This window comes from Aquarana catesbeiana, linkage group LG12 (assembly GCF_042186555.1).
Source record: "Aquarana catesbeiana isolate 2022-GZ linkage group LG12, ASM4218655v1, whole genome shotgun sequence".
Lineage (NCBI taxonomy): Eukaryota > Metazoa > Chordata > Amphibia > Anura > Ranidae > Aquarana > Aquarana catesbeiana.
In genome coordinates, this window is record NC_133335.1 from 8,023,365 (window position 1) to 8,035,863 (window position 12,499).

The 12,499-nt window shown below is 45.6% G+C and overlaps 1 protein-coding gene across 1 annotated transcript in view; it reads left to right on the forward strand.

Moving 5' to 3' along the window:
* Window positions 1–12,499, forward strand: part of EYA2 (EYA transcriptional coactivator and phosphatase 2) — a gene marked incomplete in the record, with an annotated part of 119,458 nt that overhangs the window by 33,003 nt on the left and 73,956 nt on the right. Inside the window, 1 exon segment of the mRNA XM_073607201.1 lies at window positions 2,625–2,741. Within this exon segment, the coding sequence (XP_073463302.1) occupies window positions 2,625–2,741 (117 nt within the window).

Sequence of the window (12,499 nt, forward strand, 5' to 3'; positions counted from 1 at the left end):
CTTGTGGACGGCCTTCCAGAAGAGTTGAGCTGTTATAGCTGCAAAGGGCGGAGCAACTCATATTGAACCCTACGGACTAAGACTGGGACGCCATTAAAGTTCATGTGCGTGTAAAGGCAGGCGTCCCAATACTTTTGGTAATATAGTGTATTTGAAATTGATACTCTAAACACCTCAGGTGCCCCACCACCGTAAGTTTATAAGGACTCTTACTGTAGCTAGTGGACTCTCTATAGGTAAAGAGTCACATACGCAGGTGTCCACTTATGGTTTCAAGAGCAACTCATCCATGTGAGAAGGATATTCCACCATAACATGAGAAGAGAGCCACGGACACCAACATCGTTTAAAAAAAAAAACATATTTAAAAAGTACAACGTACATGCTTAAAAACATATAGCGCTTATCACTTCGGTCCAGGATTCAAACTGACCACTTCCTCGTTTGCAGTGTGCGTGGTGACGTCACAAGTGATGGCTCTGCCCTTTTTACGCGTTTCGTCACAATTGACGGCATCATTGTGACTAAACAGACCTTAACATCCCACTAAATCGATCTTCATGACCAGAAATGCAGATACACAGCGAGACATTGGCTGCAGCAGCTGTTACCTGTTGAAGCAATCATTTCATGAAGCCCTCATGAAGGGAGATTATAGTAAGATTGTAAATATCAGTTTATAATAAAGGACAATCGTTTGTATCTATCAGGCCTGATCAATTCCTCCTTTTTTTTTTTTTTTTACATGTCAAGTCTTTACTCAAGGTCTATCAATGGATAAAGGGGTAACCCAGGATTTAGGAGCACACTACGAAATCTATGGATCTCCATATGATCTGACCTTAAAACGTCCCTCAGACCAAATCCATCCACATAGAACTGAGGCATTCTGCCTGCAGACAAATCATTTTTTTTTTCTTTTAAGACTTTATGTTTGGTTGTTTTATAGCGCGGCTGCAAATGTTTTGGGGGGGGGGGGGCTGGAAAGTTTCCAGGGAAAATACCTAACAGTTGTTCTGGCAGAGCAGGTTGAAAGCTCAGCCATTTGCTACTGAATTGTGTCTGTAGGGCGGCCACATGCCATTTCCATATGTTGCTTATAAATCCTGCAGATCACCTATCAGGGGGTCAGCACTCATACGGAGCCCACAGAGCTCCCACCTGGCCGCTAATCCAGAACAATGAGGTGTTCTTGTTTATGGGGATTGGTTATAAATTCAACCCGTCGTCCACCCAGACAAAACGCGGCTCTGTGGGGGAAGTGGACGTGATGCTGATTTGCCTTTTCTCTTTTTTTTTTTTCTGTGATCAGAATCAACCACGGACTCTCCATAGACACCAGAGGTCTATTTTTCTTCTTCATTAATGAAAATGGAATACATTAGATCTGTAGCAACTCTAACATATATCAAAGCCCTAATGGATGTATATTTAGAATCGATAATTAGCCCCCCCCCCCATATTACATTTACCTGGTAAATCTAAAGGAGATTATACGAATATTGCAGATTGTAGCATGCATGGCCAGCAATACAGAGAAGGCTGCTGTTAGAAATCACAGGGCCCCATACAGCCTACCTTACAGACCCCCCCTCCCCCCCCCAGCCCAAAAGTGACTGAGGACATAGGACCCACAGCCCTCCAGCTGTTGCAGAACTACAAGTCCCGTCATGCCTCTTTGGAGTAATTGTAACTGCCAGCCTTGCAATGCCCCATGGGAAATGTAGTTCCACAACAGCAGGAGGGCCCCAGGTTGCCTACCCCGGCTCTACAGCCTGTGCTGCACAGATGAATAAATAGGAGGTGCTCTGAGGCTTCCTGCTCATTCACAAACTGAAGCATAGTAAACATGGTGTGCTTCAGTGGCGAAGGGACTCAGGAGTGATTGGTACCGATCGCTCACTGTGATCATTCAGGAGAGGAAGGGGCCTGTAAATGACATTTATTGGCTGCTTCCCCCACTCTCCATCCTGAAACGCCCTCCTGCAGTGCAGCTGGAGAAAGGAAGAAGACGAGAAGCTGGCAGCGCTGCAAGGGGAGGCAGAAGAGAATCGGTGTCTGCAATAAGATAGTACAGCTGACGCTCCCGCGCAGCAGGGGCCGGGCCCCCCTTTTGAACTGATTAGGCCCGGCCCCCCCTTTTGAATTGATGGGGCCCGGGCCCCCCCTTTTGCACTGATGAGGCCCAGGCCCCCCCTTTTGAACTGATGGGGCCTTGGCCCCCCTTTTGAACTGATGGGGCTTTGGCCCCCCTTTTGAACTGATGGGGCCCCGGCCCCCCCCTTTTGAACTGATGGGGCCCGGCTCCTCCTTTTGAACTGATGGGGCCCGGGCCCCTTTTTTGAACTGATTAGGCCCGGGCCCCCCTTTTGAATTGATGGGTCCCGGGCCCCCCCTTTTGAACTGATGGGGCCCGGGCACCCCTTTTGAACTGATGGGGCCCAGGCCCAGTACAGGAGGGCTGGCCGTACTGCCTTATCAGAGGCCCTGAGTACAAGATAGCCTTTAGTGACATTGTATGACTTGTAGCACAGATCCCCGGCATACTGACACTGATACCTCTGGTTGTATGTAAGGGTCACATCAGATCACCTCTTCATGGCGCCCTCTCTTTGTTTTTTCAGGTATCAAGACAGAGGACAGTTTGAGTCATTCCCCGGGACAAAGCGGTTTCCTCAGCTACAGTTCGAGTTTCAGTACGCCACCGCCGGGACAAGCGCCATACACATATCAGATGCACGGTATGCACTCTCACCTCCCCGATAAATGCAGTTTTATTTACAGCTTTGGGTCTATTGGAAGTCCTGGGGCTCAGTTCCCACCGGGACTCGGTTGCATTGCCGGTTAGTTTACACCTAGAATTTCCCCAGATTTCATCTCCAGCACGCTGAAGTGTATTTTATAATATTACAGATATTCATTGCACTGATACTTTGTATACTTTAATAGCTGAGCTCTAGCCACAGATGTATCTTTAAAATCTTAGCTCTAGCCACAATGTTTCTCCTTTTTTTAGGAAGGAGTGGGGAAGGGTTGACGTTTCTGTCCCATGTTTATTCCTGTCTCCCCCCCCCCCCTTTTGGGAGATTCTCCCTCACTTCCTGTTCCTGTGACAAAAATATAAGAGTACAGGTGTCACTGGGATAGCGCAGCTTACGGATTAAACATAGGCACAGGTTTCTCATTCTGGAAAAAGAGCTTACAGTCTGCTCTGGTGTGATTGTATGTACACAATGCCTCACATCTCATCATTGGTCCTTCATTCATCATGGCCTTGTGAAGGGGTCCTGCTGAGATGGTGATCCTGTTTGCTCTGCACCATTTCAGTAGGTATTAATCAGCTTCCACATCGTGTTGTCCTCATTTATCTGTATCACTGTGGAAGGGCTCGCCTGGCTCCCAAAATATTACAAACAGGAATTTAGCATTTTCAGAGGAACAGAATCAGTGGCAGCCTACACTTATCTCTTGATAGTTTTCTTAAAGCAGGGAGATCTTTGTACCCCTGAAACGCGTTGGCTGCTTTATATTATCTTGTTGTGAACAATATTATTGAAAGATTTTAGGATTTTTAACCACCTGACCTTCGGAATATTTACCCCCCCAAGCACTGCCCAGTAGTCTTTTGCTAAACTACTTGACCACCCCCACTCTCTTCATCCCTACAACATATAGATTACCCACTTGACCTCCGGAACCATGAATGCCAACATGTACTGTGACATACTGAAGCAGAGCATGATCCCCTCCCTTCAGAGACTGGGCCGCGGGGCAGTATTCCAACATGATAACGACCCCAAACACACCTCCAAGACCACCACTGCCTTGCTAAAGAAGCTGAGGGTAAAGGTGATGGACTGGTCAAGCATGTCTCCAGACCTAAACCCTATTGATCATCTGTGGGACATCCTCAAATGGAAGGCGGAGGAGCGCAAGGTCTCCAACATCCACCAGCTCCGTGATGTCGTCATGGAGGAGGGGAAGAGGACTCCAGTGACAACCTGTGAAGTTCTGGTGACCTCCATGCCCAAGAGGGTTAAGGCAGTGCTGGAAAATAATGGTGGCCACACAAAATATTGACACTTTTGGCCCAATTTGGACATTTTCACTTAGGGGTGTACAGACTTTTGTGGCCAGCGGTTTAGACATTAATGGCTGTGTGTTGAGTTATTTTGAGGGGACAGCAAATTTACACTGTTATACAAGCTGTACACTCACTACTTTACATTGTAGACAAGTGTCATTTCTTCAGTGTTGTCACATGAAAAGAGAGAAGAAAAGATTTATAAAAAATGTGAGGGGTGTACTCACTTTTGTGAGATACTGTATTCTGAAATTTTGATTTATTATTTTTTATACTAGTAATGGCGGTGGTCAGCGACTTACAGCAAGAATGTGATATTGTGACAGCCCGACACTAACCGACACTTTTTGGGAGCCAGTGACACTAATGCAGTGATCAGTGCTGAAAATACGCCACTAATGAGCACTAACGGAGCGCATTCGGCGCAGTACAAATCTCATATCAAATCAAATCAAATCAATGACACTGGCTAGGAAGGAGTTAAACATCTAGGGCGATCAAAGGGTTAGGTATGTGCCTAGTAGCCAGTCTTTTGGTGTACACTGCTGCTTTTACTAAGGGAAGTAATGGATTTTATTCCCTGCTTTGCGAGGGGGGAAAGAAAATCTATTACTTCCCTCACTGACGGGACAGGGCTCCTTCCTGTGTAAATTCACGACGATCACCGGGTGCCAACAGTAATTCATCGGGATCTGCTGTGTTTAATCACAGCACGGCAGGGTCACCGGCGGCACGCGGGGGGCGCCCTACCCGGAAGTTTCAGATCACGTGCTAGGTACATGATCTGGCGCAGCCGAGCCGAACCGCCTTGCCGCCGTATATGTAAGTTATACGATCGGCAAGCAGTTAATCTCTGACACAAAAACCAGGATAGCTGATTTGGTTTTCTATGCAGAGCTGCACCAGATTCTGTTTAGTAAATCAGCCCCCATAATCTCACACCAGCCAACCTTTCAAGGAATATTTGAGTTGTGAATGTGATTTTGTATATAGCAGTCAGTGCAGAGATTGGCAACAAGCCGGGGATTGATCTGCGTTCAGGATGTCAGGAAGAGGTTGTCATTTTGCTCAGTGGAAGAGCATTAAGTAGGTTGTGACATAAGTCATGGAAGGGTTAAGGACGCAGGTCTCGTCCTCCCCGTCCCCATCATGATCCATCCAGCTGTCAGCATTGAAGGCTCCCAGTCACTCAGTGCGACATAGAAATAGAGTGACACGTCTTGTCCTGTGTTGACTTTCATTCCCCACGAAGCTCTTTGTTCTGGCCGAAACACGTTTGGTATGTGGCCCTTGTTCTACAAGCTGCCTGTACAGCAGCTGTGTGTTCAACTGCAGATCCGTCATGTCAGCATTTTTATAGGGCCGCCAAACATGGGTGACATCACGTTCATGGACTGGTTTATACAGAAGCCAGTTCATTTTCTGTTCTATTATTTAAATCTCAACTTATAAATGCTTCTGTCCTTGTGTTGGCGTATTGGATCCGCAATGTAAGAACAAATTTCTGTATGCATTTTTGTAGGTGTGTGTGTGAGGTAGAGGAGCTGCACAATTAATCGTTAAAAAATCCTGATCTCAATTCAACCCCCCTGACGAGATCTCTATTGCAGATATTGCTGATTCTTTCATATAACAAGTGGAGAGACTTATCTGCTCACTCAGCTGTCAAAAGAAAACATCCCGGTGTCTTGCCGGGAAAGTTCCCCCGGCGGATAAGGACCCCCCTGTACTGCGCAGGCACAGCGCTTGCGCAGTACGAACTACTAGGAGTCGCCGAAGATAGCCGAAGCTGAAAATCTTCAATCAGCTGTACACAGCGCCTGCGCCCTAGGTCCAGGTTCAAGCCTCACCATCCAAGTGGACCTAGAGGGAGAATAAAAAAGTGCAGAGCGAAGCGAGCCCGCAAGGGGCCCTCTTGCAGACGCCTTGTACAGCTGATTTCCAACTATTCGGCTTCGGCTATTTCCGCCAGCTCCTACTGTGCAGGCGCAGCGCCTGCGCAGTAGAGGGGGGTCCTTATCCACGAGGGGAACTTTCTCGGCAGAACACCGGCAGTCTGCCAAGTTTTTAACATGAAACATTGTAACTAACTCTTCCTTCTTAGATCAAAGGGATAACTTTCTGTGTGTAAAGAAAAAAATCCAGGCAGTCTGCCAAGTTTTTAACATGAAACATTGTAACTAACTCTTCCTTTTTAGATCAAAGGGATAACCTTCTGTGTGCAAAGAAAAAAATCCAGGCAGTCTGCCAAGTTTTTAACAATGTGTAAATGCAGGAAGTTTAACCACTTAAAGTCTAAATCTTTTTCTGACACTTGTTTCTTAAGTTAAAATCAATATTTTTTGCTAGAAAATTACTTGAAACCCCCCAAACATTATATATATATATTTTAGCAGAGACCCTAGGGAATAAAATGTCAATTGCTGCAATATTTTATGTCACGCTGTATTTGCCCGGCGGTCTTTCAAACGCAATTTTTTGGGAAAAAATACACTTCAATGAATAAAAAAAGCAAAAAAAAACCTGAAACAGTAAAGTTAGCCCAATTTTTTTTGTTTTAATGTGAAAGATGATGTTACACCGTGAGAATCGTGATCTATCGTCTAACCAAAAAAATCGTGATTCTCATTTTAGCCAGAATCGTGCAGCTCTAGTGTGAGGTTGACTTGTAGCTTAATGATTTGTTCTCATCTTGATCATGCTGACCCTCTGTGATGGAAAAAAAAAGTGTTCATAATATCTTTGTGTACAGCAAAAATGGCTCCTGTAGTGCTAGACCGCCGCACTACAACTGCATGGATTGCACGTGGTTGCAGGGTGACCAGTGGTGTTTTTTTTTTGGGGGGGGTGGCAAACAAACCCCCCCATTCCCCACCACTCTCTGCTGGTCGGTTCACTGGCACTTACCCCATCTAGGTGGAGATCTGACATCGGCGGGCATCCGAAGAGCAGCAGCAGGGATCGGACATTTGAGGAGCAGCAGGGATTAGACATCCAGGCAGCGGCTCTTCTCCTCACTTCTGCCGTGCATCTCCCTCCCCTCCTCCTAGGTGTCCAATAGGATCGCCCGTCCTTTCAGACAATCAGGTGAGGGGTGTCAGACCCACTTCCCGATTGGCTGGGAGGAGGATCAGTGTTGCATCAGCGAATATTCATTGCAACACAACCGGGTGGGCTCCAGACTCAATGCTCTGCGTCCCGAGCCCACCCTATTTTGAAGCCTGTTAGAGCCTCTGGCTCTAATCTGGTGCTTAAAAAAGAAAAAGCATGGGGAGCGGCGCCCGTACGCCCGCAATGGATTGGTCGCCCCTGCGTGTGACCCGATATACTTATAGTGGAACTAAACGCATTTTACCTACCTCCTTTCTAACGGTCGAGGTCCATCACTGGCACCGGCTTCTTCTCCCCGGGTGCTGGTCTTCAGGCATCTCCGTCAGCCAGCACGGATGACATAATTTCAGCGCATGCGCAGCAGTCGGTCATCCTGGCACGCGGTGACCGCGCCGGAGATGTAAGCCGAGCTGCACATATGCAGCTCAGTTCACGTAAAGCAAAAGACTGCGGGGGGTGGGGTTTATTTTATCGCGAGAGAACCATTGCAAATGCCTTCAGTTCCACTTTAAATTGGTCACGTTTGGGGGGGGGGGGGGCAGTACTGCCTGCCAAATGCAACATGAGGTTCAAAGTAATATTAAAGGTTCTGTTTTTTTATATATTTTAAAATAACAAGCATGTTATACTTATCTTTTCTGGTTTTGCACAAAGCAGCCCCGATCCTCCTCTTCTCGGGATCCCACGCAGGTGCCCCTGGCTCCTCCCAGCTGCCGAGTGCCCCCCTGCTCCCTTTTCCCTGGCTGTAATTGACAGCAGCAGGAGCCATATCTGAGCCAATGAGGAGCAAGAGAGCTTCAGCTCTCATGCACATTGCTGGATTGAGATTGGGATCAGATATGTATTGGGGGGGGGGGGGGCTGCATGCAGAAGGTTATTTACCTTACAGCATAGAATGCACTAAGCTAAGAAATCTCCTGTGTGTAAAGCCACTTTAATTTTTTGCACCGGTATGTGTACAACCCTGAGCATGTCCTTCTTTAAGTGAGCAGTTGGGGAGCGGTAAAACCACAAGCCGTCTGTGTGAACAAGCCTTCTTTGGCCACGATCATGCAGCCATTGAAAAATAGGCCATTGAGTTGCTACTTGTTACTGTGCAACGCGTTCAAAATGATTGATCGCCGGAACCCGCTGATCGGCTCCAACAATTCAGGGAAGAAACAAGCTCTGTGATGTAAAAAAAAACAAAAACACAGGGCTCCGAACACTGACAGGCGATCTTGCTGGATTTTTTTTATTCTCTGCAAAGCAGGTGAAAAAAACAGCAAGGTCTCTTAGTAAAAGCAGCACATAACACACACATTACACATTGTTAGGCACACATTTAATCCCTTGATCGCCCCTAGATGGTTAGTACAGTGACAGTGTATAGTATTATCAATGACCACTGTATTATGGTCACTGGTGATGTCAGCGGCAGTTAGTCAGTTAGTGTAACCCCCAGCCAGCGTCAGCTAGTGTCAGATTGCCCGCCACACTATCACAATCCCACTATAAGTCACTGATCACCACCATTACTAGTATAAAAAAATATATAAATAAAAATGCCATTATCTATACCAGATGCTATAACTTTAACACAAACCAAATAATATACACTTATTGGGAATTTTTTTTTTTACCACATTTCTGTGTAAATTTATGAAGAAATTAGATATTTTTTAAAAAATTTTTATTGAATATGTTTTATAGCAGAAAGTAAACATTTTTTAATTTTTTTTTTCAAAATTTTATTCTTTTGTTTATATCATAAAAAAATTTTAAAAAATCCCAGTGGTGATCAAATACCACCAAAAGAAATCTCTATTTGTGTGGAAAAAAAAAGATACTGTATAAATTTAAATTGGGTACAGCGTTGCGATGGCTGCGCAATTACCAATTAATGTAGCGCAGCGCTGAATAGTGAAAAAAAATTCTGGTCGGGAAGGAGGGGGGTAAATACTTCCGGAGGTCAAGTGGTAAAGGCTGCTTTAAATACCAATGTCTGTGTGAACTTAGCTTTTTAGAATTCCAGAGATTGCTTTTTCATCAAAATAATTGTTTAAAAACATCTGACGCCCCGCGTTTGTTATATGTGTTTGCCTTTATGTACGTCATTTAAAAATGCAATAAAAATAATAATCTTACAGAAAAAACAAAACAAAAACGACTGACGCATTTCAAGGGGTTCCAAAGAGCTTCCTTCATCAGATTACCCGTCACACTATCACAATCCCACTATAAGTCGCTGATCACCGCCATTACTAGTATAAAAATAAATATATATATAAATAAAATACCAGATGCTATAACTTTCACGCAAACCAAATAATATACACTTATTGGGAATTTTTTTTTTTTTTTTACCACATTTCTGTCTAAATTTATGAAGAAATTTGATTTTCTTTCAAATTTTTTTATTGAATATGTTTTATAGAAGAAAATAAAAAAAAATTCTTTTTTTTTTTCGAAAATAATTTTACAGAAAAAAAACAAAAAAAAAACTACTGACGCATTTCAAGGGGTTCCAAAGAGCTTCCTTCATCAGGGCCTGATACTGGACTGGAAAGAACATTCTGAAAAAGAAACAAAACTGGGCATCCTGAAGAAAGAAACAATGTATAGTCAGGAATAACATTTTGGATACAATGTCTCGCTGGCAGCATAGAGAATGATACATTGTAAAGATAAAAGGGGGTATTGCCGTGTGTTTATAGTGGTGTTCCAGCTGAATTTTTTTTTTTTAAAGTCAGCAGCTACAAACACTGTAGCTGCTGATTTTTAATAAGCACACTTACCTGTCCAGGGTGGCCGCGATGTCGGCTGTCCGAGGCTGATATGTCCATTGGGTCAGGTCCCGGCGCTGCCATTCGAACTAAGGGAAACAGGCAGTGGGGCCTTGCGGCTTCACTGCCCGTTTCCTACTGCGCACGCGCGAGTTGCACGGCGCTTTGTGAATGGCCGGCTGTCTTCTGGGACACACACAGGTCCCAGAAGACAGCGCGCCCCGTTCCTCAGAAGACAATGTGAGGAGGAGAAGAATGAAGACTACCGCGGAATAGGAAGTGGCAGATTAGGACGATCTGCCTAGCAACAGCCATTTCTGGTAAGTAAAAAAATGTAAACATTTTTTTCACATTTTTAGGAGCCTTTTTATGTCATTTTTTTTTAGGGTGGACCTCCACTTTATGTATCTGCGGAGGAGGCGTTTATTTCAGTAGCGCCTTTTTGTTTCCTAATTTCTCCTTCCCCGCGGATAGGAGCAGAATGTGAAGAGTGCGGAGGTCAGATTTACTTTCAGGACTCGGCCCCTTTAAATGGCCTCCATTGGCGAGGTGATGTTTTACCTTCAAGGTAGGCAGCTTGAAAAAAGAAAAAAAAAATCACATTGTCTTTCCCACGCTTCTGTTCTGCAAGGCCGCGCCCTCTGCTACCACAAAAAAAAAAAAAGCACGCTCCCCCCCAGGGCGGGAGTACAAAAATCTCTCTATATTTCACCATAAATCAGTCTTTATGATGGGGCAGAGCCTTGGTTCCTATTTCCTGCTCTCTGGGATGAGTCCGCTAGAGATGGCTGACTGACAGCCGCGACAGCTGACGGGCCCCCAACACCCCCCTCCCCCTGCCCCCACCGTGAAATATAGATTTAACGCACTCCCATGGGGGCTTTTCTAGTCTTTGACTTTTAACCCCTGATGGAGACTGAAGTTTTAAGAGGAGACAAGAACTATTTGGAAAGAAAATCCCCCCTGCGGTTTACCAGCCAGCCTGTCATAATAACATCTCCGATTCGTCGGCTGTTCTTCAAAGTTAGTTTTGCCCGTTACATTCAGATGTCAGCGATGCGCGGCGCCATTCCTGGATGTATGCGGAAGGCTAAACCTTACCCATATCTTACCTTATCTCCTTACCCTCTTGAAGTGTCTGCTCGGTATTTGCCTTTGGGAGGGGGTGTCTACCATAGTCTTTCTATGGCAGGGGGTGTCAAGCTCCATTTTATCGTGGGCCGCATCAGCATTATGGTTACCCTCATAGAGCAGGTTGTATCTGTAAGACCCCTTTCACACTGGGACGCTTTACAGGCGCTACAGCGCTAAAAATAGCGCCTGCAAAGCCCCCTGAAAGAGCCGCTTCTGTCTCTCCAATGTGAAAGCCCCGAGGGCTCTCACACTGGAGCGGTGAGCTGGCAGGACGCTAAAAAAAAAAAAGTCCTGCTAGCAGCATCTTTGGAGCGGTGAAGGAGCGGTGTGTATACCGCTCCTGCCCATTGAAATGAATGGGGCAGCACAGCTATACTGCCGGCATAGCGCTGCTGCAGCAGCGCTTTGTGGTGGTTTTAACCCTTTCATGGCCGCTAGCAGGGGTAAAAGCGCCCCACTAGCGGCCGATTAGTGCCGCAAAATTAGCGGTACCGCCGACGCCCCGACCGCCCCAGTGTGAAAGGGGCTTAAGACTAGATGTGTGGAGCACCCCACCCCCCTGACATCAGATGCCAGGGCTGGGACAAGGAGTGGGCAGGAGGGGCGGCTGCCCTAGGTACTGTGGTATCATGTGATTGGGGGGGGGGCACAGCAAGGAGATTAGGGGGGGAGGGGAATTGTGTTTGAAGGAGAAATTCGGGGGGGGCAGCAGGGAGTAAGAATTGTTCTAGGAGAGGAAATTTGGGGGGGGTGCTAAGGAGGGGTAATTCGGGGGGTGATTTGTGTTGGGAGGGGGTGGGAGAAGAGGATTTGTGTTAAGAAGGTTGATTTGGGGGATTTGTGTTAGGAGGAGATTTCCAACGAGTGGCATTCATATCTGTGTGACTTCAAGTTGCAGTGACTTCAAAGTAGTCCCTGTACTACCTTGGACCGACTTTGATGTGATTTGAGGTCCATAGACGTCAAGATTACACAGCCATTGCTTAAAGTCGCGGCAAAATCGTGGCAATAAATTGCGGTAAAATCGCGGCAAAATCACGCACAAGTTTGGAAGGGGCCTTATCATTGGAACTTTGCTTTTTTTTTTTTCACATTTTTGTTGTAATGCAATCAGTATTATATACAAACAATGTGTTTGTTTTACCTTCTTACACTCATTAATTTCATTAAAAAAAAAAAAAAAAATCAATCTAAAATTTTTTGCTTATTATTTTCCTAATTTTGAATTCCTCCCCCACCCGGGGCGTTCGCTGCAGTGACATTTCTCGTATTCCTGTGACGATAGTGAATCATTAATTATTTGCAGTGAGCTGTGATGGTAATAACCGCGGGAATGCGGCTCGCCTTTGGCGCTGAAAGTTACAAAGTCTTGTTTTGAGTTGACAGAATAATTTAGGGCCATTAG